We start from the raw sequence: 27,987 nt of genomic DNA, 5'->3' as shown, positions 1-27,987 counted from the left end.
TCACCAACTGAAACTCAGTACACATGTATATATGACTAACTAAATTATTACACAATCAAAAATTTTGCCGGCCCAGCTGAGCCCAAGTACAGATATTTTACACAGCCCCAGATAGTAAAGAAGCAGGTGCAGGCCTTAGGCATATAGGGCCTTCAGATCATCCTTAAATTCTTTCTTCAAATTCTCTCTTTTGAGTTTTAAGGCTGCTGTAACTAGCCCACTCTCCGGCGTCCAAGGATCTGGTAATAGCTTTATTTTGGAAGGTAACTCGAACCTCTCTAACTTGGCACCTTTTCCCACCTGAATAAAAAATTGGGAGGTCTCTTGTTTAGCAGCAGAGGCATTACTCTATCTTAACAACTTGAAGAAATTCAGCAAATCTGCAAATGCTTAAAACATGTCTAAATCTCCATGCATGAGAAATACAAATGCAGCAATGGATTGTTTTCAACTATATACTCGACATTTTATATCTATATACCTTCTGAAGGGAGAGTAGAACCTCCTTTTCTGCCTCTTTCTTTTGACACAGATCCTGGAAGTCTTTGAACTCAATACCCTCTTTTCTGGCCCAGTTTTCAAGTGCAGACTGTGATGCCACCACTAAGGCAACTACATAGCTGTGGAAAGGGTCAACATGGACCATAATATTCTCTACATAGGGACTGACAGCCAGAACGGCCTCCACCTGCAGATCGACGATCAGAATTTTGCTTAAACAACAACAAACTTGTTCCAAACTAATCATACCTTTCCGAGTGAAACATATTCCCCATGTTGGAGCTTTACAATATCCTTTTTCCTGTCAATGATCTCTAGGCAACCATCAAGTTGGAATTGTCCAATATCCCCCGTGTAGAACCACCTTAAACCCCTCTCATCAACCTGCATACCCCAACTTTTGACAGCGTAAGTCCCACACCAAAATACATCCATAATTCACTTTTACAAGACTAAATATTAATGTATAAACCTTGTACACTTCATCTGTCTTGGCTTTGTTCTTGAAGTACCCAGGAGTAACACTGGGGCCCCCAATGACTATCTCCCCCCTTGGCATTGGACTGTCTTTGATTGTATAGCCACCTTCCTCCCAATTAATCAACTGTCACTCACAGCAACCATAAGAAATCGTCAATTAAACAAACAGCTATTTGCAGAAAACTAATGCAAACTGACTGGCGTTCACCTATTTCTATGCTTATGAATACATGTTTTGGAGAAAAAGGACCTTTGCTAAGTGAATTCAATGAACATACATGACAGGAATACAACTGTCCACCTACCTTAACATAGCAGTGTGGAACAGGAGGGCCCACACGACCCACAGATGTGTCATCCCACTCAGTGAATGTGGCTCCAGCACAGGTTTCAGTGAGGCCATAGCCCTGGCCAATAGGGGTGCTGCACATGCAGTACAGTTAAGAGGTGTTTTAAGCAAACAATAAAATGGTATGATTCATAGCGCAGGTGTTTAGCCATTTTACAAATCTTTATTATGATCCCACCAAGCATAAAAGAAATAGATGTTTTGCCATCACAAGCAGTACTAACACAGCCTTGTGCCTGTAACCCACTACCAACAAGGCAGCTTGCAAGGCCCATAATGCTGCTGAGGACTTGCATTGGGAGCATGGCTGGCACACAAGTGTAAGGAGAGACTCAGAGAGTTGATGGAAGAGAGCCGATGCCCTATTCTGAAATTGTACATCTGAAAACATTGTTTGGCCAATTACATGCCAATGGTCTAGAAACCTTCTAACAAGGATTTGGTTCATCATATGCCTAAAACAATTTGTAACAAAATGATATGGCAAACAAAGAAGTCATAAAAGCAATGTCAGCACACTGTACAACAATCTGATAAATGCCCAAGGGAAGAAGGGTGTATAGAATGATAATTGGAAAGATGCTGAAATTGTTAGCAGACATGTGACATGTACAGTCATCTCTTGCCTGTGAGCCTCAGTCTGAGTCAGACGAGGACATAAGGCGCTCTGACATTGTGAATGCCTCTTATTTTGTGTGTTTTAGACACATTACATGGAGTCTTCGAAGAGGAACAGCTGTCCAAAGGTCTTACCAGTAGGGCGTCATTTCCAGGTGTTGCAGCCCCTGCATTTTCATTGGATTTATGCAGGGCGGCCTGACTTCTGCCTCTTAAAACTGCATTTGATGCAGGATGCACCCATCTCTGCTGTATTTTGTGATTGGGAGTCTTCCTACTTGCTGGGAGGCACATTCAGAGAGCTGAGCGGCTTCATTTACTACCAGGTGATGCTTCTACACTGCTGGATGGCACCTATAGAGTGTTGGACAACCTTCTACATCTGCTGATGTCACATTCTTCAGTCCTGGCCATTGTCACAGGCTGTGTCTCAGCCCCTTTGAAGGCTGCACTTCTGTCTCAGCACCTGTCACACTGCATTTTTTGCAGTCCAAACTCTCAGACCAGCAACATTTTGGCTTTCTAACATAAGATACTCCCCATCTTCACTGCTGACATCATCTCTTCTGCCGTACAGCAAACTTATAGGGCCAAACAGGCGAGATCAGCCAGAGCAGCAGTCTTTTCTTGCTTTCCTTGCAGGTTTTTCTTTAAGGACATCTATGGCCAATAAGTATGACGTTGGGGAGATTTCTGGATTGGGACCCCACATTGAAGCGACCTCCAACTCAGCAGCTTTATCAGATCAGCTGCCCACTCTTCTCTCTTTTTGAGTTGTGAGAATTTTGTGCTTGTGCGTGTAAGACATATCCACATTGCGGCAATAGTCTGAAAGAGATTGGCATCTCTCTACCAAGTTTTGACATTTGGGCATTGTGTATCCCTTGAGTTAAAGCTATGGCAGCTATCGGTTGTAAATTCCCTTACAATGAAGGATCGCATCAACAAGATGGAGGAGATGCAGGATGAGCTTGCATCCCTTGGTAAGATTGTGTCGTCGGAGGAACCTAGCCGTGGCACTTCTCTCACACCTCCCGTCACCGAAGTATGATGTATTCTACACCAGTCTCCTCACCTCTCATACGAGGGACACTATCACTAGGGAGGAGCTAGTCCGCTAGTCCTTCCTAATGGTGCTTGAGGAGAATGCACATCATAGACAAATTTCTAGCACAGCCACTGCACATGGCTAGGCCTTTGCAACATCATCTACAAGGACAAACAAATAGAAGAAAGGGAAGAAGAAATTCAAGAAATCAAAGTCATTTTCAGACTCGTACAGATTCAAAGGGAAAGCACAAAGGATATCCCAAGTGTTCTCACTGAAAAGACCTTGCACCCCAAGAAGTGATCAAAGAAATACCCTCAACTTCTTCGAGGAGCGAAGGATGGAGTTACATCATTGGAGCCTTCCTCTACCTCTACTTCTCAATCTACCCATGTAGATCAGCCAAGATACAGGCCCAATGGGATTGTTCTTTGTGAGGACCACGCTCTTATGTTACGGATTCTTGAGGATCATGAGCCTACTACAGTTGATGAGGCTCTTGCACAGGATGTTTGGCATCGTGCTATGCAAAAGGAGCTTGATGGAATTGAGAATAATTAGACTTGGGAGTTGGTTCCACGTCCATGGAAGCGAAAGGTGATTGGTGTGAAGTGGGTCTTTAAGACCACATATCTAGCTAATGGCTTCTTGGACAAGTATAAAGCTAGGCTTGTTGCCAAGGGTTTTGCAAAGCATGTAGATTTGGATTATTTGGAGACTTTCGCACCTGCAGTCTATATGTCTACTATTCGAGCTATTTTCACTCTTGCAGCCCATCACCACTAGCCTATCTTCCAAATGGACATGAAGTCTACCTTCCTGAATGGCATACTTAAGGAGGAGATTTATGTTTCACAGCCTCCTTATTTTCTTACGCAAGGAGGATTATGTGTACAGATTGTGGAAGTCCCTCTATGGCCTAAAGCAAGCTCCTAGGGCTTGGTACCAAAGGATTGATCGATTCTTCTTGCAGAGGAGCTTCCATCAGTGAGATCATGACCCCAACCTTTATTATAAGGTTGTGGATGATAGGTGTGTTTTAGTCATCTTGTATGTGGATAACTTGAACATTACAAGGAGCGACTCACAGGAGGTGGATCACACTCAGGAGAGATCTTACGACAAGAGTTCAATATGACAAATCTTGGGATCCTTCACTTCTTCCTTAGCATAGAGATCTATCAAATGGCACATGGTATTTTTATCTCCTAGCACATGTATATCTTTAAGCTTCTTTCGAAGTTTGGGATGGCCAAGTGTTGACTTATTTATTGCCCCATGGACCTTGAGTCCAAGTCAGTTACTATCGAAGATTCCCTTTCTAATGCTGCCAGGTATAAGTGCCTTGTTGGATCATTGATTTGGCTCATCCATACTAGGCTAAACATCTATTTTATAGTACCATTGTTGTCTTTTTTCATAAGGACTCCTACTCAAGCTTATTGGCAAGCTACTTTACGCGTGTTGTACTACTTATAAGGGATTTGATCCTACGGGATCATGTATAGAGGGAGGCCATGCTTGCTAGCTGAAGTGATTTAGATTGGATAGGTGACTGGAGTCTAGACCCTCCTCTACACGTTTTGCTTTCTCCCTTGGATCAAGAACTATCTCATGGAGCAATAAGAAGCATCCTACCGTGGCCTTATATTCATGCAGTTAATTCTACAGCTCAAAAGGTAGTTTGGCTCTGTCACTTGTTGGCAGAGACTGGCTTTCCATACATAGGATCCACCCAATTCCTCATGGATAACCATAGTGCCGTAGGTCTCGCAAAGAACCACTTTGTTCGGGAGTGGATCATGGATTCTTGTTGAGAATAGCAAATGATGCTTGCCCATAGAGGCTAGAGGTATGCCCTGAAGAGGCTAGAAGATAGACAAATGATGTATGCTCTAGGAAGAGATGTTTAGAATCCCATATGCACAGTGGGGAGAGTGGTACTATCCAAAAAGCTATAAAGGCATGTACCTGGTTGACACTCATAACACGGTAATGGAACTATCAGTTTGAGTCACTGTCAGTGTCATTGTCCATCTTACACAAGAATGTGTTTATGGGTCCAAGCTAATCTATCTTGGAACCTAATTGACTTGTGTAACAGTTAGTCTATTTAAGTCTATGTCATCATGAGTTGTATATTCATCTTCCATCCTCCATAGCTTCTGATATGCTCTAGATCCGTGTTTTTGACATGATATCAGAGCTTAGTTGAGCATGGCCCAGCTCTCTTTTCACTCCTCTCAGCTCCTATTCATCTCAGTCCAACTCAATTTGAGTGTATGACCCCCATTCTTCACTTCAATCTCACAATCACCTTGTGGCAGCCATAGCCAGACTGCAGCTACCCACCTTGGAGCTTCTAGATCTCTCTCTACAAGCCATATCTTCCAGTGATTCCTTCTAGAGATATCTTCCTCTGCTCAAAGCACTTCCTCCTAGCACCTCAATTGATGAGATTGCTGCTCCCCAACTCCAGCATTGCAGAAATTGGAACTCGCTGCCCTGTTTGCGCCTGCATACTGTTGTACAGCTCCCGCCACTCATGCGCGCCACAATTCAGCTTGTAGCCATAGGGCATTTGAAGCTCGTTATATAAGCTTCTTCCCCACCTAATTTTGTGACAAATGGTTCACTATGGTGGCTACACAAAGTAAAAAACCAATCGCCTACCTGTCAAACCCTAATCCACCATAGCTTCCTCATCTCAAGCTCCTTCTTCACCTCATTTCCTCACTGTTCTCAACACAGTAAAGCCTCTGACACTCAAATCTGATCGGGTTTCAGCAAGTGCAAACCTCAGGAAGAAGATTTGGAGCAATCCTGAAGATCAAGCAGCCCACTTGACATCAAGCATCATCAAGCTTGACATCAAGTACTTCAAGCTCATCTTTTACCCTTACTTCCTTCAGCTTAAGCCTGTCAATGCCACTCAATATCCAGCAAGGAAACCATAACAAATCAGCAAGAAAGTGTCAAAAGATGGCGTACCAGCGAGACAGTAGGGTTTGCGGGGAGGAACACGGAGTGAACTCGGCAAACATGGAGAGGAGAAGAGAAGAGAGAAGAAACTCTAATGAATGGAATGATGAAGTTCTGAATCATGGAGTGAATGTGATACAAGGGAACAAGGGTGCCGTAGCACAAGGAAGATGATGAAGATAGCTACGAACCACAAACTGCAATGTCCTCCTGAAGGGGTGTGAGGGTAGTGGAGAGGCTGGAGAGAAGAGGTGACGGACTGAATGAATTAGCCATGAGGAATGAATGAGAGTGTGGCCTATAAATAGGCACAGTCAGTCTAGGATGGCGCCCCTTTTTGGGGCTGCAAACCCTAAACGCAAAACGCAGAAACGCAAAAAACACAAACTACAGGTGAAGGGTTTCTCAACACCCCCTCTCAGGCCCAAAAAGGGGAACAAGAGAAGAGTGAGGTGGAGATGCAACGCTACATGCTGAAGAATGCTCATGTAGCAGATGCCACTTGGACAATGTCCCTCGTGGGGAAATTGTTCACTTGCCCAAGTGCCCTAGTACAAAGATGATGAAGACATACAATGCATAGGAGGAATGTCAGGCTTTGTGTGGTGCCGAGAACCATAAGAATATGCATGTACTTGATCTCGGGAGGTGGCTCCATGCTGACCAAGTGACCAAGGCAAGAAGATGTAGAGGATCCCTAAGATCCAAGATTTCCACAGGAAAGGGAACCTGCAGTAAAGAACAGTAGACAGAGTGAACTGGAAAAACCGAAACTCAACCTCGGAAGAGAAGCCACTACCTCCGTGCATCCATGCTGGAAGGAATATGAAGGCCTCGTCACCAAGTCGCGGCTCAACCTCCGAGGTCCTGATCTAGGTGGTACCTAAAGATCCTGGGTATCAGTAGAAGAGATGACTGGTCAAAGACAGCCACCCCAAGAAAGTAGAGGATGGGTGAAGAACTTCATGTGGAGTAGATTCCCCCTCTGAGGTGGGAGGTGGAGGGGCCCCCGCTGAGTCGAAGAAGTAGATGCCCCCTCTGAGGGCAAAGAAATAACATCCCCCTCTAGATCCCCCTCTGAAGTAGATAGGGAATCCAAAAACTCATGGATCACGGACTCCGAAATGTCTGATGACGAAGGAAGTGCCGCAGGTCATGCTGAAGAAGGTATCTGGGGTGCCAAAGAGCTCTCAAAGGTAGCCTCTCGAACCTAAGTAGTCGAGAGTGGGAAAGGGTGGGGCTCAGAATGAGTAAGAGGTGGACAATAGTCGTTGTCTCTCAGTGGAGCGGACTGGGTAGCCGAAGAAGAGGAAGGAGTCAAGCAGCCATTGTCTCTCGAAGGAGCGGACTGAGGAGGAGACAATATCAAACAATCACTGCCTCTCGATGGAGCGGACTGCAGAACCGCGGGCCATGGTAGCCACTGTACTCGAAAATAGGTGGGAGAAGACTACCGCTGGCATTGCGACGATCTCTAGGAGGTCGTAGCACCAATCGATCCTCCACGTGCTCGAAAGAACGTAGTGCGCATCGGATGCGTATTATGGCCTTGAGCATAGTGCTTTGATAGCCGATACAGAACGATCTCTATGGCCTAGAAAGGAGAGGTGGCGCAAGGAGTGCCTGGTGGAAGACACATGTACTCCGGAGGGGTGGGAAGCAAAGGTCGATGTCGACAGTCTTTGGTGGGATGACCGTTCATGCCGCAGTAGGAACACCTAGTGGACTGGCAATCTGTCCGTGGAGACACCATGGTACCGGTGTGGCAACCTAAAGAAGGAAGAGGTCAGCCACCATGAACCACAAACCGCAATGTCTGCCTCAAGGGGTGTGAGGGAAGTGTGAAGCACGAACCGCAATGTCCGCCTCAAGGGGTGGGAGGGCAGTGGAAGAGCTGGAAGTGAGCTCCCAATGGGAGGAGGATGCAACCAGCAATAAGAGGTTGCAACCAGTAGAAAAACGCGAGTGAGGAGTGAGAAAGACTAAAAACACAGGCAGAACAGTATACACGAGAGAGAGAAAGACTAAAAACGTAGGAAAAAACAACAGCAGCAGTCAATATGCTGAAATCAGCTCCGAACAGTGTGTGATAGGCTGGAAACAGGCGCCAGACTGTTCTAGACAACGATAGCCAACTTGGATCGCGATGTCCTCCGCATTTGGGGTGTGGGCAGCAACAAGCTGAAATACCTGAAATCTGCAAAAACGAGATTGTTTTTTGAATGGAGAGTGATCAGCAACGGTCGCTTTGCTATAAACAACTGCAAACTGCAGGTGGAAGGCTGGAAACAAATGCTAGACTGTAGATGACAGCAAGGGACAACTCAGACTGCGATGCTCTCCGCCAAAGGGGTGTGGGCAGCAAACTGAAAACACCTGAAACCTGCAAAAACGAGATTTTGATGCAACGGAAAAAGAAGAGAAGTGGATGCCGAACCCGCCACCGATCTTTGCCTTCACTGGAGTGGAGGATCTTTGCCGCTATTTGAGCAGATCCTGCTCTGATACCATGTCAAAAGATGACGTACCAGTGAGACAGTAGGGTTTGTGGGGAGGAACACGGAGTGAACTCGGCAAACATGGAGAGGAGAAGAGAAGAGAGAAGAAACTCTGATGAATGGAATGATGAGATTTTGAATCATGGAGTGAATGTGATACAAGGGAACAAGGGTGCCATAGCACAAGGAAGATGATGAAGACAGACGCGAACCACGAACCGCAATGTCCTCCTAAAGGGGTGTGAGGGTAGTGGAGCGGCTAGAGAGAAGAGGTGACGGACTGAATGAATCAGCCGTGAGGAATGAATGAGAGAGTGGCCTATAAATAGGCACAGTCAGTCTAGGATGGCGCCCCTTTTTGGGGCTGCAAACCCTAAACGCAAAACGCAAAAACGCAAAAAATGCAAACTGTGGATAAAGGGTTTCTCAACAAACAAGGGCTCCAATATCAAGATTCAACTTGGAAGATTCAAGAGCAAGCTAGTATCTCTTAATACTAAATAGTGTTGTTTAACACTAAAGTTTGTTGTGTCCTTTGACACAATTTTTTCCAACTCATTTCCTAATTTATCTCAGCTGATTCTCAGCCATGGAAATGCTAAACATAAAGAACTATAAAAGAATACTTTTCTTGAAGAGTAACATGGCTCATGTTGCTCACTTACACTACATGCAAGACTCGGTTGACCCACTTGCAGGAAGAAATGGAGTTGTCTACATAAAAGAGCAATCAATGATCTTATTTGAAGACCTTGAAGACATTTCTCCTGCCTCCAAAATGATGATACCTTTGCTTGAGGGGGACATGGACAAGACAAGCAAAATTAAAGTCAAAGAAACTGCAAGCAAAGTAAAGAGTGACAAAGCAAGAAAAATGAAGGACAAGATGTATGATCTCCAAAGAAGATCCAATGTAATGTCAAGCCATGAGTCAAAGCCATATGAAATCCCAAAAGCTATGTATCCCAAGATTTATGAAATAGTTCAACAAGTCATGTCAAGTCACAGAAACGTACCCATCTCAAACTCACTGAGAAAGAAGACCAAAAGGACCTTACAAAGAAGACTAGAGCACAAGATAATGAAGAACAAGTCAAAGATGAAGAGCATGAAGACCAAGGAGTCCAAGAAGATCAAAGACACCTAGAAGAACGAGAAAAGTAAAGGATGCCAAAGAAGCATGAAGAAGATAAAGAAATTTCCACTACTGACAACAAAGAGTTTTATCCATAGTGGATCTTTATTTCCCATAGTGGATCTTGTTTTCCCATAGAGGATCTTTATTTCCCGTAGTGGATCTTGTTTCCCATAGTGGATGTAAAAGCCCTTACCAAAGATGTAAAGTTTCAAGCCTTAACTTGACTAGGCTGCCAAAGAGCTAGTCTCCCGGGCCATGTCATCATGAAGGGGAGGCAAAAGCCAGCAAGGGTAGAGACTCATCATTTGAGGGGAGGTGTTGAGAATAGCAAATGATGCTTGTCCATAGAGACTAGATGTATGCCCTGAAGACGCTAGAAGATAGACAAATGATGTATGTTCTAGGAAGAGATGTTTAGAATCCTATATGTACAGTGAGGAGAGTGGTACTATCCAAAAAGCTATAAAGGCGTGCACTTGGTTGAAACTCATAACAAGGTAATGGAACTATCAATTTAAGTCACTGTCGGTGTCATTGTCCATCTTACACAAGAATGTGTTTATGACTCCAAGCTAATCTATCTTGGAACCTAATTGACTTGTGTAACAGTTAGTCTATTTAAGTCTATGTCATCATGAGTTGTATATTCATCTTCCATCCTCCATAGCTTCTGCCATGCTCTAGATCCATGTTTTTGACAATTCTAAGTTAGCGGTGGCCTATTGGCCCACGAAGAACAATGTAGCAAATCTCTTCACGAAGCCTCTTCCAGAGGCTTCTATGCTTCAGCATATGAGTGTTAGAATTTGCCAATTTTGGACAGTGCCCAATGTATTTCATGTGGTATGTGGACACTTGTTCAAGTGTCAAAGTATGATGTGGACACCTTGTGTCTTAGGACTTTAATGTGGTGACATTAGGCCCTAGAGTTAGTTAAATTAACTCAAGTTAGTGTGTGGAAGGTTGGTTAGGTCAATCTTAGATATTAGTTGTACTTTCATTGAGTACTATCATTCAATCGTGTCACAATTGGAGAGTACACACTCTCTTTTGCTCTCACTATCATGATCTACTACCTCTCATTTCTTTCTCCTCCATAGCCAATTCCAACATTTGGTATCAAAGCCACCAACCACACAAGATCTATCATAGCCTCGAGCCACATCGCCACCACCCATCTCAGACCGTCCAACTATCAACATGCATCTTGAGGATCGGTCAGACAGGGCTGCCGCCTGGCCTCATATCTGTTCCTACTCTTTGCAGAGATGATGTCTCACTTCCTCAGGTCCCGTGTGAGCGGATTACACAGCCTCTGGCTTCCCGTGAGAGAGGAGACTGAGTTGCTAGACTCAGAGTATGCAGATGATACAGCACTCTACACAAAGGACAATGAGTTGATGTTGGAGAGAGTGAGGCTAGCTCTTGAGGTGTTCTATTCCGCAATGGGAGCAAAAATCAACTGGCGAAAGTCGGTTGGTTTCCTCACAGACCCGGACTCTAGTATGAAGTGGGGTGTCCACCTAGGATTTAGATGGGTGAGCAGAGGGCAGACCGTCCGGTACCTAGGGTTCCAGGTGGGACTCGACATCACTCCCGCCCAGCAGTTTCTTCCAGTCCTCAATTCTATTCGGAGGAAGATGACCTACTGGAGCACGGCTCGCCTCTCACTAGTCGGCCAAACCCTAGTGGTTAACCAAGTCCTCCTAGCGACGGCCTGGTACATCGCCTCGTGCTGGTGCTTCTCCTCATCCTACGTAGTGCAGCTTCGCCGCCTAGTGCAGAACTTCCTTTGGTCCGGGTCAGACGACTCCAGGGATTCCCGGGCCAAGGTGGCGTGGGCGACCATCATACGGCATCGGTCAGAAGGAGGGCTTAGAATCATAGACCCAGAGTTTCAGAGTATGGCCCTCTTGGGCAAGCTAGTTGTCTGCGGCCCCACACCAAAAGGGTAGACCTGGAAAGTCCTATTGCACGAGGGTCTTCAAGATTGTAGACTGAGGCTTAGCGGTGAGTGGAGGCCGTCCCTGAGATGGATCTTCATGTCAACCCAGTTCACCCCCCCCCCCCCCCAGATCACCTTTCCTATGCAGCTTACTCCGCGTGTGGCAAGGCCTTCGTAAGGCCCTAATCCAGAGCCCCCCAGGCTGCCAGGAGGAGATAGACCGTCAGCCAGTGATTTGGAATCCCCAAGTCAAAGATCGGGAAGGGGCACAGATTGGCGAGCGCCCCCACACCAGAGGGCTGGTTGGGAGGCCGGCCCGGCTTGTACCATCAAGACATAGCGGGAGGTGTACAAGATGGCGGACGAGGAGGTGCTGCAGCAAGTATCAAGCTAGCACAGAGGAGTGGAGTTGAGGCGAAGGGAGATAGATGCAACAATACCTCCAGAGTGGCTTGCTCCCCTGATACGAGTGCTGATAGAGCTCAGGGAGGTATGGGCCACCAGATTTTCACCAGCAGGCATCCCCCTACAGGTAGCAAGTAGAGTGGGCGGCGCTCCGCAAGGGACTTTCTTCACCGTTCAGGAAGGGGGGGGGGGGGGCGTCGGGCCCTTGACAGAGAGCAACAGGATGAGAGGATGGCTGCCCTTTCGTGGAAGAGAATTCGGGTGGTGGGCCTTCAGGGGAAGACATGGCGATTGGACCCCTATGTTTTCTAAAAGGAGCTAAGGGAGTGGCGCCTTTGGATCTGGTAGGGTAGACCACTTGATGAGCTGGAGTGGGATCCAAGAGAGTGGCTATGGCCGACCACTGCAGTCACCATGAAGCCACCGAGATTCTTGGAGTACACTACCAGGATTGGCAAACACGTACTGATGCAGGAGGATATGGATTGGGTGCCGTCACGTAGCAAGCACTGGGCGGAGCACAGCATCACGGAGTCTTTTTGACGGACCTTCTGGCACCGCCTATGGAATAGTTGGAGACCAAGGAGGGTATCGTAATTTTTATGGCTAGTGACACATGGAGACTTGGCAGTGGGAAGTTGGCTTGCCCAGATGCAGGAGGAAGGTTATAAGCGTTGCACACAACAGCCTTTGGAAACCCCAAAGCATTGCCTTTGGTCATGTGAGGAGACGCAGCTCGTGTGGAGAGGAGCATGCCGCATCCTTCGCCGTACAGCACCCAGCCTTGGATGTATCTCATGGGGAGCTTTCTGCTGGCAGGCAGGCAGCCAGGGCCGTCACCTTCTGTATGAGGCTGGGATGCAGGACATGATATTCATCATTGAGGCAGGGTCATGTGCAGTGGTCAGTTTGGAGACTCTACCCATCCGCCACGTACTGGAGCCCATAGCACACCGCTCTGAGGTATGGGAGATCATAGGGAGTCTTATTGGATGGCATATCTGGAAGGCGCAGTGTCAGGAGACTTTTGGAGGAAAGAGACTTTCAACACATGCGACCCTAGTTGAGCTTTGGACCTCCATCATCCACTCCCTCCGCAGCCGTTGGGATCAAGTGCAGGGCGAGTGCAAGGCTTGTCAGGAGCTCTGTGGTCATTTCATGCATACTTGGGGCGGCCAGGACCTGTTTTTCGTGATGCAGGCAGGCAGCCCCAGATGGCGATACATCCCCCCCAGACCGCCCTGAGAGGCTTGTATACATGATGTATTTGTGTTTCTGCATCAGCTCAGCTAGTCTATTGAGCATGAGCACTCTGGTGTAATCAGTTTCTTTGAGTAATATAATCAGCCACATTTTATTTGCAACATGCATCTTGAGGACTCAAAAATTTGGGCCTTTTGTCCGATTCAAGGTCCTTTGCATGCATCATTACCAAAATCGCTAACATTGTGCAATTTCATCAACATTTTCACAAGAAATTTGGGGCTTTTGTGAATGAATTTTGGGTTTGACACACATCTCAAGGTGCAGAGAAGTTGCTGGTTGCTATCAGTTCGCATCCTAGTGACAATTCATCGAATTTTAAGGTCATAAGTACAAAATTTCTTCAATTTCTTGACATTTCTTTGAGAACATTTGGGGGTTTTGAGTTTCACGCATCCCAATGCAAAAAATGAGTGCAGATACCATTTATTTGCTGGTTGGTACAGTTTGGGGACAGAAATTTATGCAAATTTGGGGATTTATAGCATTACACTGCTGAAAGTCAAAAAAAATTTGGGCACAAATTTCAAGGTACAGCAGTGCATTGCTATTTTTTGCAGATTTGGCACTTAAGGCATTTCTGGAAAACATTATTTTCTGACAGTTTTGGGATAGTTTTGAGATTGCATTCTCTATCCCGTGTTGTGATTCCAGTAGTCGTGGGAGTACAATTCACACTTCAGCTTGGAAGTGTTTGTTTGAGCTCTGCAGATTCTGTACATTTTATCACAACAATGGCACAATAGGATCACCATGATCACCGCAACATTTTGGGCATCCTTACTCAAGAGGACAAATTGGATGGCACCAATTACTCCTTGTGGAGTTTCATGGTGTGTAATCTCTTGGTTGCTAAAGATCTTTGGGATTATGCGACTCATGATGTAGCTAGACCGGGCTAGGGGGGTGGCATGTGCACTGCACCTCAAACACCTCAAAGAGGAGCTAGAGCTTAGAGGACAACCAGCTGCCCCCATTCTTCCTATAGTCGAACAAAGGAGATAGAACTTCAAAGATGCCCAGGCCTTGTCTTTAATTGCTCTATCCATCAAAAGAGCAATGATACCTCATTCGGTCTTGCAAGATGTCAAAGACAGATAGGGATATTCTTGAGCACATGTCTGTAGCTAAGAATGACGCCAGAATCTCTTACTTGAGAAGAGAGTTGGCAAATGCACACATGAATGAGGCTGATGATATGACAGATCACCTTACCTACATACACCATTTAAGAGACGATGAAGAGATGGTCAACATCACACACTCCTCTTCCAAAATCTTATCTCAGTTTCTATACTTCATTGAATTAGTCTTTGAGTGGGGGCACAACAGCCTCTCACATTCGTGGAGTTGACCGGCCTCTCGTTGCAAGTAGAATAGACTCGTAAGAATTAGCTTTGAGATCGAGTGATGTGGCTATGCTTTCTAGGTATAAAGGCAAAGGCAAAGGCAAGCAACAAGGGAAAAAGCAGACCAAAACTGATGTGGGGCAGCCATCTAGCTAGGTTGCTTAATACACAAACAAGGGAAAGAACAATAAATGCCACTACTGCAAGAAGCTTGGCCACTACATAGATAAATGAAGAAAAAGGCTAGGAAAGGGGAAAAAGGACTCCGGCTTGGCTGTCCAAGAAACATCAGTCACTCCGTCTTCGAATGGTGATGCTTCAACCAACTTTGTTGGGGAGGATTATGCGTTTCTCACTTGCAATTATGATACTTCTATTGGGAAACCACTTCTTCACTTTCCACACTTTAGTTAGGGTTTCCCACTGACAAGCCCAAAAAGGGCTGGTATCCACATTCTAGTCATTTTCGTCAATGGGTGCCCACTCAGTGGTGCACCACCCTAGACAACTTAGGCCTATAAATAGGCCATCACTTCATTCATTCTTGACCACTTCAATCATTCTTCACCCCTCTTCTTTCGTCACTCTAACACTCTTCCCTCTTCACCACCAATACTGCCCATAACCCTACTAGAGGACATCACAATTGGTGGTCACCCCTCTCTCTTCTCCTTCAAGTGCCCTATTCCCTTCACCCTTCAATCTACGTTTGGAGGCTCCACCCTGCTGTCATCACCATCAGACTGCCTAGAGACAGACTCTCCCACCTGGCGGTATCAAACTGCTTGCATTTGGGTCCTCTCCACCTGGCATCACTCCTACTAGCATCTAACATCATCTCCAGTGCTCCTAACATTTGTGTTGGCGTCAGCATTTCAACTACTCTCTATGCGCTTGATAGCTCCAACATAGTTTAGGATTTGTGTTTGCTGCCCACACCATCTTCCTAGCGGCCGAAGTCTACGCTTTGCTCTCTTGGCAGCTGGTGATTATCTTCCTCATCTTCGATAGCATCTTAGGACTACGGTTCGCTCCCTCAACTGATGTCCTTCACCCTCTAGTGATTACTTCGATAGCCCATTGCTCGAAGGACTACGTTTCACTTCCTTCACTGTGCATATTCCCACATGTGTTGCCGCCTAACTTAGAGAGGACAGTGCAGTCATCTTTTGAGCTTTGGCTCTGCTATATTAGTTTTTCATCTCATAGCATGATTCGGTGCATCATCAATGCTATCAAAATGCAGGAGCTCACAGAGCTAAAGACCCTGTTCATCAAAGAAGGCAAAGTTAGGTTGAGGGTTTGGCATCTACTTATTTTCCCCTTCCGATGCATCACCGAGAAAGATACCCTTCTCTTCCTCTCCCACCCACCCTCCCTTTTACAAGTTGACACTCCGGTGCTATGACCTCTCCACAGGCACATGGACAAACCACTGGGTGCTTCTATTTCAGAATCACCGAACCTCCCACAAATGCTTGCCAACATGGACCTTTGCTCCCTACATTGCCAAAGTATATGCGCCTATCCCCAAGCACTCATTGTGCCACCTCTCCCTTCTTGGCCACAAAGTTTATTCTGCATCGACTTTCAAATTTTTATGCTCAAGGCTATAAGACACATCCAATGCACCCCAAGTCCTATCGAGCTAAAGGAGGATTGTTAAGTGCCACAACCTCCTCGCAACCACTACAATGCACTATGGAGGTTGCTTCTACTTCTTCCAACGTTTCAAGAATGCCACTTCGACAACCCATGGTTCTATAGTTTGCTCCACCAAAAGACAATAATTGTTGGATACCATCCCCTCAGCAATCCGCTCCTTCAAGAGACAGTGGTTGTTTGACACCTTCCATTACTTCGGCTTCGCAGTCCACTCCATTGAGAGACATCGACTCTTCCTTGCCCTTGGCTCAACTTGAGCCTCACCTTTCCCCACCCTCAACTACTCAAGTTCGAGAGGCCACCTTTGGGAGTTCTTCAACATCTTTGACACCCCATATACCTTCTTCGGCACAACCAATGGCACTTCCTTTATCGTCAAATGATTTGGAGTCCGTAATCCATGAGTTTTTAGATTCCCTATCTCTCGCAGAGGGAGATGTACTCTCTTTGCCCTCAATGGGGACCACTCCTTTGGTATTAGAGAGGGCCCCTATGTCTTCACCCTCAAAGGGGGCACCTACTCATCATGCAGTACTTCATCCACCATTTACTATTTGGGGATGGTTGTCTTTCAACAATCATTTCTCCTACTAATACCTAGGATCTTCAAGTACCGCCTAGATCATGCTTTGCGTTTGCTAATCAAGCATCAACTACTTCCCATCCAGCATCATCCAACACCTTGCATTTGGCAGCTCTCATCACTCTAGTGACCTTCCTTCCCACAAGCGCCATCATCTAGAGGCTCTTCCACCTTGCATTTACAGCCTTTTGGCTACTTACATTTGCTGCCCAAGCCATCTTCCTGGCATCCAAGGACTACACTTCACTCCCTCGACAACTAGTGATCATCTTCTTCATCTTTGACAACATCAAAGAACTACAGTTCACTCCCTCAACAATTGTTCTTCACCTTCCAACGACGTTTCGCTCCCTTCACTGTGTAGATTCCCCATAGGTGCTACTACTTGAGTCAGATAGGACAGTGCAATCATCTTCTGAGCTTCGGCTCTGCTATATCAACTTTTCTTCTCATAGCATGATTCAATGCATCATCATCTTATTGTGTTTCTGAGTTTTTCTTCTCTCTCAGTATCTGCCATACACATTGTGTTTCTCCCCGCCAACCCTATTGTCTCTCTACATCATTGCACCACTTCTTTAGTTTCCACACTTCAATTTTAGGGTTTTGCACTAACCACCCCAAAAACGGCTAGCGTCCACATTTTGGTCATTTTCATCAATGGGCACCCACTCAGTGATGCACCACCCTAGACAGCTGAGGCCTATAAGTAGGCTATCACTTCATTCATTCTTGACCACTTTAGTCATTCTTCACCCCCTCTTCTTTCGTCACTCCAACACTCTTCCCTCTTCACCACCACTATTGCCTGTACCCTACTAGAGGACTGTTGGCATCCCAGTTCTGATCACCCCTCTCTCTTCTCCTTCAAGCGCCCTGTTCCCTTCACCCTTTAAATTGTGTTTGAAGGCTCCACCCTACTGGCATCATTATCAAACTTCTTGGCAACACTCTCTCCCACCTCGCAGCATTAGACTACTTGCATTTGGGTCCTCTCCACCTAGCATCACTCCTACTAGCATTTGGTATCATTTCCAATGCTCTTTGCATTTGCATTTTCAGCCTAGATGTACTCTCTCCTACATGGCATCAATTTCCTCATCCCTAGTGTCAACTCATCTAGCCCCTGATACTTGTGTTTACTGCCTAGGGACACTCTGTACATCTGGTACTATCATCCATCCCGTAGCGTCAACATTTCAACTGCTCTCCCTACATTTGACAGCTCCGACACACTCTAAGATTTGCATTTGCTGCCCACGCCATCTTCCTAGCATTTGAGGACTGTGCTTCACTCCCTCAATAGTTGTCCTTCACCTTCTAGTGATTTCAATAGCCCATTGCTCAGAGGACTGCCTTTTACTTCCTTCACTATGTCAATTTCCACAAGTCCTCTTGCCTTATTCAAACAAGACGATGCATTCATCTTTTGAGCTTTAGCTCTACTATATCAACTTTTCTTCTCATAGCATGATTCAGTGCATCATCACTGTATTCTTATGTTTTCTAGTTTCTCTTCTCTCTCAGTGTTTGCCATACACACACTGTGTTTCTCCTGGAAAACCCTACAATCTCTCTACATAATTTCCTATTTGGAGCACCCATACCTAGAACAAAGATACTATCAGGGAAGGCTTGTTTGGTGGAGCAAAGGGTATAAGGCACTTGAGCAAGAAGATGGGACATTTGTTTGAAAAATTAAGGCCTTTCGCAACACTACATGAGTATCCTAATGGGTATCCTTGTAGGTTTCAATGAAGAAGATGGGGTGGAGCCTTTGGTTTATCCTCTAAATATGTTGAGCTTCAATTAACATAGTTACGAATAGAGGCATTGATGATGGCTAGATATGTAAACCCTTTATGGACCTATACATTGTATTTTGATAGAGCTTCCAAGGGTTCCAATAAGAAAGGGACCATTGAGGTAGTTATTAGAGATCCATGTGTAGGGGAACCCCTTAAAGGAAGGCAGCAAAGGCAAAAAGAGAAAATTGTCTTTAAGAGCTTTGGAACAACAAGACGCACTAAAGGAAGAGCCAATACAGTAGCAAGATGTTCCAAATGTGGATAGTGAGCATAAGCAAATGATGCCAGTGGGGCAATTGATGCATATGCAAGACCAACTTGGAAGTGCCAATCCAATGCTTTTTGGACAACAGAGAATGCATGCAATCATGGGGCAACTAGGGTAGTTTGATGGTCGCACCAGTTTCCATGCTATGGTGGATCAAGGACCACATACGGTATGCAGCAACCAATGCGTGGTGTGCAATGCCCAATGTATCACAGTATGGCTGATAATATACATAAACCCCATGTGTAGCAACGTTGGCATGGTGCCGGGGCACAAAGTAGCAACTCCTTATGGTATACAGCAACCAATGCGTGGTGTGCAATGCCCAATGTATCACAATATGGCTGATAATATGCATAAACCCCATGTATAGCAATGTTGGCATGATGTTGGAGCACAAAGTAGCAAGTTTGGCAATGCATATATACAACCCCCTGTGTTTGGGACTTGTAGTATTGATGCTGGTCATGCAAATGCTCCAATAGTGCTGATCGTGAAGAAAAATGCAACTAGCAATGCATGCAACATATGGAAAAATGTATCTTGATATGACTGATAGTATGCAAATTACCATGCACAATCACATTGCAATGGTCGAAAGTATGCAAAGAATAATATTTCCTAATGCATCTGGTGCTCCTAGCATGTTAGGTACAAAAGGAGGGGCTAGTCAATTGGATGCACGAAAGTATGCAAAGAAAAATGTTTCCTAATGCATTTGGTGCTCTCCTAGCATATCAGGTACACAATGAGGGGCTAGTCAAGTGGATACAATGTTGCATCCTTCTTCATCACTAGGCGCCATCATCCGGGGATGTGTTTTGCTATGTCTAGGTACTCCCCGGGATCAACACCACCTCCAACAAGCACATGCTAGTCCATTCTGGCTGTGTTTTCCGGTTCCTGGTCCTTCTAGGATCAGATTCCTTCATCTAACAAGCTGCCTTGTGTTTCATCATCCTTAGGAGTATTCACTTGTAGCTCGTGATCTTCTTCCTCAACTTCAACAGCACTTGAGGATTGTGTTTCACTCCCTTAAAAGCTGTCCATCTTCAGCATTACCTTCTATAACCTACAACCCAAATGACTGCATTTCACTCCATCTACAGTGCAGATTCTCTACAAGTGGCATTTGCCTGATCAAACAAGACAATGCAATCATCTTTAGAGCTTCAGCTCCACTGTATCAGCTTGATTCACTTAGCATGATTCAATGATCGAATCATGATTCATCATTATCTTCTTCTTCTTCTGTGTTTTTCTCTAAGTTTCTTTTTCTCTCAATGTTTGCCATACACTTGGTGTTTCTTCCTGCAAACCCTATTGTGTGTGTGTGTGTGCGCGCGCGCGCGCCAAATTATGATCACTCCAGATTGTCCAAAGAGCCCAATATCTCACCCAAAAAAGAAAGAGTGAGTATTGAGACAAAGAACGCATAAATCTGCCAAAGAGCCAGAAATGTTTCCCAAAGCTATGACTCAGGAAACGAAGCCGAAGCGAGTCTGAAATTCTCCTGAGGAGGATCCTGAAACAAGGACAATGCCAAAATAAATGAGGGACAGTCTCTGAGGGAGCCAAACATCTCAGACATGTGGATGATGCAATGTGACGTTTAGCAAGTGTGACCCCCACTGACAGTGTGCCTGTCAAACATCTCCAAAGAAAAAGCCTTTGTTTCAATGGCATTTTACACTTCCATAGCATCCTAAGATTCTTCCGCCACCATGCAAAAGACTTCGTTAAGTGCCACAGAGAATTAGCATGCTGCTGAATCCATGGGGCAGGCTGAAGAAGCTTGTAGACTTTGATGGAAGTTAAGACAGAAAGAGAGACAGGACGAATGCATGTAGTAGATGGCTGTAATTGCCAATCCATAAGCCTATCTGTATCAAGCATAGGTGGAATTGGTAGAAAGGGATGCAGTAAATCAGCAATTTTCTTCCATATAAACCTATGATGCATTCCCAATGCATAAGAGGTCATGGCCAGAGGAAAGGATAAAGTATATCCCCGATCATCCACCACATCCTGTATGTACCTAATTCCCAGTTTCATAAGATTGTATGCCCGAACAGGTTCCTGTAAAGCAAGAGGAATGTCAAAAATGGCACTCCAATGAATCCTTCCGAGCCTCACTACGGCAATCTCTATATGATGCCAGCTATGAGGGTGACATGGATGCTTCCTGCATAGAGCTTTTCTTTTTATGTTTCTGATAGTTTGGGATAGCCCCCTTTTCCAGGGGTCCCCAGCTTGTAAATTTGTGAGCACATAAATATACTGCACTGGATATTACCAAAAAAAAGTGTGTGTGTGTGTGTGTGTGTGTGTGTGTGTGTGTGTGTGTGTGTGAAATTTCATAATGCAACAATTACTCTTCAAGCCCTCAAGAGTGATGCTCTCTCTACCTTCTCAAGCTCTCAAGCTCTCTTCCCTCAACTTTTAAGCTATTTAAACCAAGCTCTCTCCATTTCTCTTAAGCACTAAATGTTTGAAATGCATTGTTTTAAGTCTCAACATCAAGTATAGACCTTAAAATTGTGTACAATTTTTTCAAATTGGACATACATCCAAGATGTTTTAGTCCAATTAGCACCATATTAACATTGGACAATACATATTATGCAGATAAAAACAAATTTGAGAAAGTACTACTTAGAAAAGTTGGACATCTCATCAAAACAATCATATCTATATAAATTTTTTTGTGTTATGAACTTCATTTGATGTGGCACATTCAAGGGGCTATTCACATGTGTGACGCGAATACACAAACCACCGGTATTCACATGTAAAATACTGTCAAATGCACTTCACGTATCTAATAACAATGATAAGAGTATAACGAAAAACCAATGGCTCTTGTGTATTGAGGACCACACCTAGTGGTGAGTTAATGAAGTCAGAGACACCAGAAACAACTCCAAGAGTTTGTCATACTGGAGACAAATCCCAAATACAGCAGTAACAGTCTGCCTATGATGACACGGCAGCCCATGAACAACAGGAAAGGTGGCAGCAATCCTCCGGGATGCAAAACACAGGCTCCAAGTGCACCAAACTAAGAAGCATATTGATGGGAAGCAGCCACAAGCAGTAGACCAGCCCAAATGCAAAGGATGGAGGCCTCATACAGCAGCATCTTAAATCGACAGCAGCACGTCAACCAGCAAGTGCACAAATACTGGCAAGCGTTATCAGGCAATGATGACAATGATGATGATGAGGGCAATAAGTCGTCAATTTATATTGGTTGGGGCAGATCATGAACCAAGAGGGAGTGCTGGAGATGATAAGTTGAGAGAACGATGGTGATGACAAGTCTAGAGGCGGGATTGAGAAGTGGAGCCATTTGTCCTACCAAAGTTTTCACAATATTTTTTTGTTTGTTGCGTTCTTTTTGGGGCTGTTTTTAGAGTTGAATTAGGCCACCAAAATTGAGATTAATTTAGGCCTTGATTTTTCTTGATCGACACCTCATCTCACACCAAAAAAAGTGGCTAGTGGAGAGTCAAGAGACACATAGCTTTGTCCTCTGTTACCCAAAAGGTCCCACCCCAGGGCGACCAAGGCATCAAGCCAAGGGTGTCACAAAGGACTGCCCAGGGCCTACCAAGATCACAAGGGCAGTGGATAGCCTCTACTGAGTAGCCCAGATATTCTTATGAGTCTTTTTTTTGTGTGTGATGAATTCTATGGCTCGGCCCTCGACTCCTACAAAGTAAAGTCGTGGTGCATGACCGCCCTGGGTGTCCATGACAAAGTAATGACAAGGTAACGTTCTCACACTGCAAATAGTGAGGTGCTGGGCATGTGGATCCAACTAAACCACTCTGAAGAGATAAAAGGGAGATGAAAGTGTTTGTGAAGATATGTTGGGGTTTGCAGAGAAAACACTTAAGAGTGTATGAACATGACTAACATGCAATGAGCTCAGAAAAGAATGCAAAACACAAAAATGATGAATGAATGCAGTAATGGAATCAATGATGAAAGAGTTATAAATGTGGGAGCTCAAGGAGCTGAGACTATCCAACACCCACTCTCTCTCAGGGGAGCTGTTGAGGGAGTGGCAGAGAGTTGTGTACAGATCCCAATTGCAGCAAACCACCAATCATGATGTCAATGCAGACGACTAGAGCCAAGGGTGGTGAACACAGAACAGCCAATGGGCCAGTCGATGCAGAGGATGATGACAATGAGCTGGTCACTAGGCAGAGTGCCAAAATGCAGCACCAGAATGGTCATGGATGCAGGGCCAGCACACCAGTGGTTGCAACAATGTCCTTGACAGAAATAGCAGCTCTGCCATCTGGACTAAAGCAAATCTATTTTCTAACACCATCAGCCCACACTTTTCTAAGAAGAGAGTACAATTTGCTAGGCAGCAAAATTTTATAGAGCTTACATTACATGCAGATGTGCTTACCCCATGCAAATATTGATGAACCGTTGTGTATCACCCGAAAGGGGAGCTCCACCAGAAAGCATTCCACGGACATGGCCACCCAGAACAGCCCGGATCTTCTTGAAGACCAGCACATCCCACAAAACCCTTTCTACACCCCAAGCTCCAAACCAGCTGCCTTCAATAGCTGCTAGCCTCCTTTGATATGCAATGTTGAAGAGCCTTTTTGGAAGGCCCCCTTTTGCCTCTACCTACAGTAGATTGATGCAGTCTTTACTTCAGCAGCAGCACATCAAATGTCAAACTGAAGAGTACCCAGATGGGTTAACTTACCGTCTTCCGAACACCATCACGAACTCTATCAAGAATAGCTGGGACAGCAGTCATAAGAGTCGGCCTTAATTCTGATGCATCACCCCTAGTGCCTTTCTTGATCTTATTCGATGTATCAGTTAAAGTCAAAGGACTACCATAACCAATTGACGCTCCAGTAGCACACATCGTACACTGTATATGCAAAATCTTAGCCATACTATGACACGAATTTGAGCATCCATGTTAGAATGTAAACTAGGAAAAGCAAACCTGAAAAAATGGTTGAATTCAATCCCTGAGCTTTTCTATTTAATCACCATATGACCTTCAAACGTTCATGCAAACTATAACTGGAATAATTTTACTGGTTTGAAATTATGACAACCTAAAATTGGTTAAGCATATTTGGCAGCATGTTACATGATTATCTCAGCAGCAAGCTAATGGCAAATATGCTATATAAACATCTTTGGGACCAAGATGATGACAACCTAAAATTGGTTAAGCATATTTGGCAGCATGTTCCATGATTACCTCAGCTGCAAGCTCCAACACGTGAGCTAATGGCAAATACGCTATATAAACATCTCTGGGACCGAGTCCTGGGACAACGTGCATAACTCCAGCTGCTGTGGCCACCATATTAGCATGCGTCATCATTACACCCTAAAAGTAAACAGGTTCCACATTCATCAGAAATTTGTTTTTCTATTTTAAAACAAAATGCTGCCTATTATTCCATTGACTCTGTTAGCAGCACAAATGCAGCCACCATTTCCAAACTAATGCCATCTTGACATTGCATAAACTGGTGCTTACAAATCACAAATCAGACCTTGGGCAGTCCTGTACTTCCACTAGTGTACATAATAACAGCTATATCAGATGCTGTCGGCAACTCTGCTTCAAGTGGAGTCTCCTGTCCTAATTGTTCCACTTTCGCAAAAGATGCAACTGACCAAGATTGTGAAAAGCCACTAAAAGATGGTTCGGCTGTTTCACCAAATTCTTCCATGTATATGATGCGCTTCACTGTGTCTAATTGGTCACCCAAATCAGCAAGCTTTCTCATCTGCTTCTGGTCGCAAATAACTGTGGTGACTTCTGTCTGCAAATTTAGTAAAAAGGTGAGATGGGACCTAAAGACTTAAGATGTAAACATAGTATTACAAGTAGGCCTAACATTGTAAAAGAGGTGGCATTGGCATGCGTTAGAATTTTCCCACTGTAAACAAGCAATTCCTGAAAAGTTATTTCTGATTGCCCCAACAGGAAGGACCAGCTAAGTTCATTGTCACTGAGGCAAAGCTACGTAAAGAAAATTACCTTATTCAGTATTACTATTCACCACATATTAATCAACACGTCTGAGTGACACATTACAACAACCAAGTTTTTTGGTCACGTTACCTCATTCAGAGAATGTACTAGGGCATCTTCACCTAGTGAGGCATAGATCGTGACCACTGAAAAGTTGTGACGGAAGCATCCCTGAAGAGGGCAGAAAAACCCGGTCAGAAATCCTCATTTTCATAATAACTGGTGAGGCTGAATACCTCCAGAAGTGTAGGGAACTTTTAAATAACATCCAGAGAGTGATGATTGCATGGGGCATTCCAACATACTTGTAATGCGATAAACCAATCAGCTCGAGTTTCTGCAAAAATTGCACACCTCTCCCCTTTCTTGTGACCGAGTGCTACAAGACCTGAGGCAAAGTTGCATGCCCGGTCGAATGCCTGACCGTAAGTTATCCAAGTGTAGCTACCTAATGTAAGTTTCTCAAAACCCCTTCCATCACTGCCAGTCTCTACCTCTTTATTTATTAATTCTCTTGTACCTAGTAGATTTTGTGATGCATGCATCTTGCATGCCTGCTCAAAAAGAGCTGCAAGGGTTATTGCACCCTCCCATGGAGTCTCCACTAGTGTTTGAAAACGGTAATTCCTTTTGGTTAGACCTGAATCATCAGTAAGTTCCTGCACAGTCACGCCTCTCTCTTTCACATTCTTTCCAGATCTGCTTTTCAGCACAAGGCCAAGCACAACGGGAAGAAGAATGCCAGCAACCGCCAACCCCATCGGCTGTCTCTTGGAAATGTCGATTTGTCAGATTTCTGAGCACTTCTTCAATAGTTCTGAAACACACATTAAAAACCTTAAAATTGATGCATGAAATGTTGCAAACAACACAACACACAATGCACAAGCCAAAGCTCTTATGCATTGAGCATGAACAGAAATTGCAAGGCAAAACATTGGGTTAGTACTTGGCAAAACAAGAAGGCCATCCACGAGAAACTTCTCATCCAAACAGTTTAAAGTCCAAGAGAGATCAGTCAAGGGAAACTCTGATGTATTTGCACAAAAGATCAGTATTTCCTAGAACAAAGGAGAGGAATTCCTCAACAAGTTTGCCAACACAAGACGTTTTAGACATTTTCCCACATCGGGAAAGGGACGTTTTTCCCTTGGTTTTCCCTGTAGTGTTCAACATCATGAGTTTTTGCTTGGGGAGTACTACAGACCTAGCTAGGTGCAGTTGGAGGCAGAGGGCTGCCAGCCCAGGGCACCTAGGAAGGTATGCGGTCCCTCCGTCGCGAAAGGCCATGATATTGTCATAATTCACAATGTGGGAATTATAGTGGCAATTTATCTAAGACTTCTTGTGCAATTAAGCAGCGTTTCCTTCATCGTAAGAGATCCGCCCGCCCCCCCCCCCCCCAAAAAAAAGCACTGCCATCACCCGTGTAGTTAAAAAACAATACATGAGCTGAAGGAAAGTTCTGATGCATAGACACAAGAGCTAAGTGCATGAAGAAAGCAAAAAAATCTCTTTCACAATTGGGCAATTAAGCAAGTCTGTTATCTCAGCAATCTTACAGTTAAGCAGGTTGTATCAAAGATCAAGAAAAACGGACTAAAATGTGACCTTCAAAGAGAGCATCGGACTAGACCTGCCAGAGATGATGAAGGATTTCTGCGTGATGGGACCTGGAGATGATGCCTCCGACAGGCTATGGAAGGACAGCAAGGTAGAGAGGGCGGACGATACAGAGAAAAGATAGGTGAATTAAATTATCTACATCAGAAATCCATATTCCATTTTAACATTTTTCCCATTCTCCTTTGTACATGCTGGCGGAGAAACATTAGGTTCGAATCGCACCTATCACCTTCCGACACGTGTCCTCTCAGGAATCCCCCTTCACACACACTTAAAGTGATTGATGACTTAAGTTGGATTGACTCTAGCCAAGACTCACACACAAGTAGATGACTTGACTGTGATATGGATCTAATAAGAGTTAGGATTATCATGTAAGCAAGAGCTATGATTGTCTGAAAGAGCATAACATTTAAATACATATTTAAACGAAGCAAACGGAAAAAATGTAAAAGGAAAAGACATATGTGAGCAAGAGTTATGATTGTTTGAAAGAGCGTAACATTTACAAACGTGTTAAATGAAAAAGGGAAAGACATATGTGAGCAAGCGTTATGATTGTTTAAAAGTGCATCTATTTAACCTATAATTGACGAAAGTATCAAACCTGATCCCGAGCCTACATGGCCACTCTATGTTAACAAGATGAACATTGTACGTGCCATGTGACAAGGCCTGCTATGTTCTCTTTCTAGTCTTGCTAATAGCTCTTCCTTTGAGTAGGTTCTAAAGGCCACTCTACCTCTTTGCAAGCTACCCCACCTCATCCACCCATACCTCCACTACAACTTCTTGAAGCCCTTTCAACCTCCTCAACCATAGTCAAACAATTTTGAGGTCCCCCCTCGTCTCAAACTTCTCTACCCTAACTTGCCTTCTATTTATCAACATTGAACTTAGCCTCTCCTCCAAGCTTTGAGAGCCTCTTAAACACTTGGAAAATCTCCACCTTCAAAGGAAGCTCCCTCTTTAACAGCTCATTTCCCATGTGAGCCTACCATCAACACACACACACACACACACATATGCAACTTCCTATCCCCCAACATTTTAAGTTGACTACAAAGTTGACTTTAAATGTTAATGTTTTCGCAAAAAAAGGAAGGGGGGGAGGGGGGGGCATTGATTTGTACTTAACCCTATAGGCCCTAATGCTTCATGGCATCGTGCCATATACAACAATTCTAAAATCCAGCATGTTGTGCACACCAATTCACGAGCTACATTTCTCAGTAGAAAATCTCAATGAATAACTAGCTCTATATGTCTTTGCATTTATTAGATTGCATCTTCTATTGTTAGATATTGGATTATAAGATATTAGGTGGTAATTATAAGAGTTGCATTTGAAAGTGTAATTTAAAAAATAGATCCGTCTCTCTCTCTCTCTCTCTCTCTCTCTCTCTCTCTCTCTCTCT

At 44.5% G+C, this 27,987-nt stretch overlaps 1 protein-coding gene across 3 annotated transcripts; it reads right to left on the bottom strand.

Annotated features, from left to right (window-relative positions):
- Positions 1-26,736, bottom strand: LOC148017152 (long chain acyl-CoA synthetase 9, chloroplastic-like). 3 transcript variants are annotated; one of them, XM_087663344.1, is made up of 12 exons: positions 26,580-26,736; positions 25,249-25,760; positions 25,034-25,114; positions 24,459-24,731; positions 24,158-24,289; positions 23,642-23,815; positions 23,330-23,559; positions 1,287-1,404; positions 974-1,105; positions 751-885; positions 482-688; positions 1-300 (listed from the first exon to the last, which is right to left on the bottom strand). In XM_087663344.1, the coding sequence occupies exons 2-12, from the start codon at positions 25,702-25,704 to the stop codon at positions 136-138; spliced, it is 2,103 nt and encodes a 700-aa protein (XP_087519470.1). In that variant the 5' UTR covers positions 25,705-25,760; positions 26,580-26,736; the 3' UTR covers positions 1-135. The 3 variants fall into 3 exon arrangements, with proteins under 3 accessions (XP_087519470.1, XP_087519471.1, XP_087519472.1); XM_087663345.1 differs by having other exon boundaries at positions 26,555-26,700; XM_087663346.1 differs by lacking the exon at positions 26,580-26,736 and adding an exon at positions 26,151-26,174.
- Between the last annotated feature and the right edge of the window lie 1,251 nt (positions 26,737-27,987).

This window comes from Lygodium microphyllum, chromosome 22 (genome assembly GCF_053477565.2).
Source record: "Lygodium microphyllum isolate KBCC chromosome 22, Lygodium_microphyllum_v1.1.10, whole genome shotgun sequence".
In the NCBI taxonomy this organism is placed as follows: domain Eukaryota; kingdom Viridiplantae; phylum Streptophyta; class Polypodiopsida; order Schizaeales; family Lygodiaceae; genus Lygodium; species Lygodium microphyllum.
Note: the sequence above shows the minus strand (reverse complement) of the source record. Positions and strands in the feature narration are given on the sequence as shown.